The sequence below is a fragment of the Orycteropus afer genome, unplaced genomic scaffold (genome assembly GCF_000298275.1).
Source record: "Orycteropus afer afer isolate SDZICR_OR568_19922 unplaced genomic scaffold, OryAfe1.0 scaffold00148, whole genome shotgun sequence".
In the NCBI taxonomy this organism is placed as follows: Eukaryota; Metazoa; Chordata; class Mammalia; order Tubulidentata; family Orycteropodidae; genus Orycteropus; species Orycteropus afer.
This window is the reverse complement of record NW_006921735.1, coordinates 3407441-3412263: the sequence shown is the minus strand read 5'-3', so window position 1 is coordinate 3412263 and position 4823 is coordinate 3407441. Positions and strand designations below refer to the sequence as shown.

Sequence of the window (4823 nt, the reverse complement as noted above, 5' to 3'; positions counted from 1 at the left end):
GACTCATAGTGACCCCTCCTTGGGTTTCCGAGGCAGTATCACTACGGAAGTAGGATTGCCCAACCTTCCTTCCCAGGAGTGGCTGGTGGGTTTGAACCGCCAGCCTTCTGGTGAGCAGTCAAGTGCCTTAGGCACTATGCTACCAGAGCTCCTGAGATAATCTTAGTGCTTGATGATTGGTCGAATTGATTTCATTTTCTTTCTCTGTCTCACAAAAACATAGATTCTTTCACAAATAGTTTCCGTGTATTTATTTATACATGGCACCTTGGCACAACGTCTATACATAAAAAATACTAAGTAAATGTCTATAGAATTTAACTGAATTATATCCTGATTTATCTTGTCTTATATAGTAATATGTAGTATCTAAACCTTATATACTTTCATTTAAGTATTTATCATCTGAAAAGTATTAAAAATACATTTTTTGTCCAGAAAATAATTTTTTAAATCTCTTCCAAGGAACAACTATTTACTTACAAATTTCATACATAAAATTAGCAGAATACTGCACAGTACATCTGGGAAGTGATGATAGAACTCAATTATTACAGAATATATAATTAAAAGTCCCCATATAAATAAGCTTTAGAATATGTGCTCAAATGGACTTTTTATAGTTTATTTCTGTAACAATCGTTCTGACTACATGTCCATATTTGGAATTATAAATATGAAATCATTTTTTTTTATTTCTTGTTACCATATGAAATTACTGAGATTTTATGCATAATATCTAATCTGCAGTCACACTGCTGACTTACCCAGGACATTTAGGCTATAGCCAGTCACACACTAAGGCATAATCATTCTCAACAAAAAAACACTTCTTTCTGACATCCACTCTTGCATCATTTTTAAAATTCAAAGTATTATTTTAAATAAAAAACTGCACTTCAAAAATTAGCTTATAATATCATTTATAGTAGAGGTTGATTAGTTGTTTCCTGGAAAGTCATACCTCGTTTTAGCTTCATAAATGTCTTATTTTCCCTGGCACCCTTTTTATCCACAAGACTGTTAAAAAAGAATGGCTGAAATCAGAACGATCTCTATTTACTTCCAAGTATGGGAAATATTTTTTTTTGTAGAGAAATATATCAACCATTGGTCAAATAGACCTAAAGACCTTGGTGCCTTTTCTCTGGAATTATCTATATGGCTCAAGCTCTTCTTTATAGGCACAGATAAGCCAGATTTAACTTAAATGTATCAAATTCACAAGACCCTTACACTTTAGAGCATTATACTAAAACAGAGAAAAAAAATCATAAAATAATACAGGTCACAGTAGGCAAAGAATCAGTATCAGTAAAATTAGTATTGCCAACAACACTAAGTCACTGATCTGGATAATCTTAAAAGTCTGTTTTCTGAAATTAAAAAAAAAAAAAATGGAGTGGTAACTTTCTTAAGTTTTTAACAGGTCATGATTAATCAACCTCCAATCTATAAGAAGCTTCCCGGCTATGGAAGCATTGCACTTACCCATGATGGTTAGGGCTGTAGCTTTTGTTAATTCTTCTTTCATTGACTCTATTACTTCTAAATGACCACCATCCAGGTTGCATCTGTTTATAGTTCCATTTCCTGAACTGATCCAATAAAGCTTGTTTTCCATATAGTCTATTGATAGACCTGTAATTAAATTAAACAACATAATGGTAATCACTTAAACTGTAATTTTCACCTAGCCAATTGATTTGAGGGGAAAAATAAAGGTTGCAAACTCAGATTTTCATCTTAAAAAATAAGATCTGGCTAATAGGGAAATATACATACATAGTTTCTACTGACTGAGAAACATAATATAATGTTATAGTCACTTACTATTATTCCTGTTGATTATCATAACAATTGTGTGTCATTGATAGAGATAAGGATTCCATTTTACTGATAAAGCTATACAAGGTCACAGCTAATTCGTGGAAGTTACATGAATTTTAAGAATATTTCTCTATTTCCAAACTGAGTACAGGCCCTTTTCATTATATCATTTTCCTCAGCAAGTTTTAGTGTATTATGACTTATGTGGATTACTAATTTCACTGCTAAAATTTCTAACTGCTCGCCTAATGTCAGTAAAATTTACTTTAGGAAGATACACATTTTTTAATATGTATATTTTTTGTCATTGAGAATATACACAGCAGAACTTACACTAACTAGTTCAACAATTTTTATATACACAATTCAGTGATATTGATTACATTCTATGGCTTGTGCAAACATTCTCACTCTCCTTTTCTGAGTTATTTCTCCAACATTAACATAAACTCATTACCTGATCTTTTGAGTCGCTGCTGTTAATCTCATGAGAGGCAGATAGTTCTTAAAAGACCATCATGCTCAAGGTTGACATTCTTTATTAGGTAAGCTAAACTCTCCTCGGAAGGAAGGTTGGGCAATCCTACTTCCATAGTGATACTGCCTCGGAAACCCAAGGAGGGGTTGCTATGAGTCAGGTATGACTCGACGGCATATAACAACAACAACAACAAACTATTGTTTGGTTTTGAGTAGACTTCAGGGAATATTTTTGGATTAAAGTTTAAAGATTATTTCAGGACAATGGTTTCATGGATTTATCCGTTCAATGACGCCAAAAGTCTGGAGTCCAGGAGAATTGGAAATTCTGTTCTGAAATTTCACCCTTTTCATCTGGATTCTTCTGTAGAATCTTTGAGCGAAATATTTAGCAATGGGAATTGGTCCAGTTCCTCTGGTCTCATGGCAATAGAAATTTGTTCATGGAGGAAATTACCTACCCATTCCATTTCTTCCTCCTATCTATCCTGACTCTCCTTCATCTATTGCTCCAGGTGAGTAAAGATCAATTACTGTGTGATAAGAGCTGCTTGTAAGATTTTAAGACCCCAAGCACTACATAAAGAACTAGGAGGTAGAACAGAAGAACTGCATATGTTACTAGGTCATTAACAGGGATGTTGCATGAAATCATGACCCTAAGCCTCCAAATCAAGGGACAAAATCTCATAAGGAGTTTAGTTGTACATAAGGAGCCTCCATCACTACTCTGTTTCTTTTTTGTTAATGGTGGAAATATATCTATCACACAACTTTTTTGAATTGCCAATTCAAACTTTTACAGGTGTATAATTTATAGACAACAGTTATTTTAATTGGCTGTATCTTAATTAATGTGATTTTTTTCATTACCATAAATATAAGCTCAACAATACTCTCTCCTTCCCTCTCTCTCCCACTCCTGGTAACAACTAACAAATTTGTTCTCTACATTATTGTTGTTAAGTGCCACACAGTCTGGTTCTGACTCCCAGCAATCCTCTGTGCAACAGAACAAAACTGCCCAGTCCTCTGCCATCCTCATAGTCAATGCTATGTTTTAACCATTGTTACAGCCACTGTGTCAATCCATCTCATTGAGTATCTTCTTTTTCACTACCAAGCATGGTGTCCTTTCTCCAGGTACTGGTCCCTCCTTGATAACACATCCAAAGTACATGAGACAGTGTCTTGTCATCCTGGTTTTCCTGGTTTCTAAGGAGCATTCTGCCTGTACTTCCTTTGAGACAGATTTGTTCCTTCTTCTGGTAGTCCATGGTATATTCTTTTTTTTTTTTTTTTGCCAACACCATAATACAAATGGGTCAATTATTCTCCTTTCTTTTTTTATTCTTTGTACAGTTTTCGTGTGCATACAAAATGACTGAATTAGGTGTACCTAAGTCCTCAAAGTGACATTTTTGCTTTTTAACACTTTAAAGAGGTCTTCTGCAGTAGATTTGCCCAACTGTCTCTATATGTTCACCTTTTCTTATGTTTTTATATAAGAGGGGTCATACAGTGTTAGTCCTTCTGTGATTGACTTATTCCATTCAGTATAATGTCTTCAAGTACCATCCATATTTTAGCATGCACCAAGACTTCATTTCGTTCACTAGTGTAGTTGTACTCCATTGTATGTATGTGCCACATTTTGCATATCTGTTTATCAGTTGATAAGCATTTAAGTTGTTTCTACCTTTTGGCTATTGTGACTATTGCTACAATAAACATTGGTTCATAAATCTCTGTTTGAGTCTCTGCTTTCAAGTCTTTTGGGTAATATAGAATGTAATTTCTGAGTCATATGGTAGTTGTATTTTTAGTTTTCTGGGGAACCACTACACTGTTTTCCACAATGGCTGTACCATTTTCTATTCCCACCAGCAATAGATAAAGGTTTCAATCTCCCTATATCCTTGCCAGGGAGCTCTGGTGATATAGTGCCTAAGGCACTTGACTGCTAACCAGAAGGCTGGAGGTTCATACCCATCAGCCACGCCCCAGAAGAAAGGTTGGACTATCTACTTCCATAGCGATACTGCCTCAGAAACCCAAGGGGGGTCGTTATGAATTGGATCCTACTCCACAGCAGTGGTTGCATTTTTGTGTGTGTGTGTATATCCTTACCAATAATTTTTATGTTCTTTTTTTTTAAAAAAATCTTAGCCAGCCTCAAAAACCAAACTCACTGCCATCAAGTCGATTCCACTTCATAAAGACTGCCATTGGGTTTCCAAGGCTGTAAATCTTTACCAAAGAAGATTGCCCCATCTTTCTTCTGCAGAGCAGCTGGTGAGTTTGAACCACTGATCTTTTAGTTAGCAGCTAAATGCCTTAATCACTACACCACCAGAGCTCCCTTTGCCATCATGTTGTTGTTGTTATGTGCTCTCGAGTTGGACCTGACTCATAGCGACCACTCCTTGGGTTTCCGAGGCAGTATCACTATGGAAGTAGATTGTCCAACCTTCCTTCTGGGGAGTGGCTGGTGGGTTTGAACCGGCAGCCTT

General features: G+C 35.7%; 1 protein-coding gene across 1 annotated transcript in view; it reads right to left on the bottom strand.

Annotated features, from left to right (window-relative positions):
* The window catches only part of LRP1B (LDL receptor related protein 1B), a 1967638-nt gene that overhangs the window by 919011 nt on the left and 1043804 nt on the right, over positions 1 to 4823 (bottom strand). The window contains exon 34 of the mRNA XM_007946050.1: positions 1492 to 1641. Within this exon, the coding sequence (XP_007944241.1) occupies positions 1492 to 1641 (150 nt within the window). The remainder of the gene's footprint in view (positions 1 to 1491; positions 1642 to 4823) is intronic.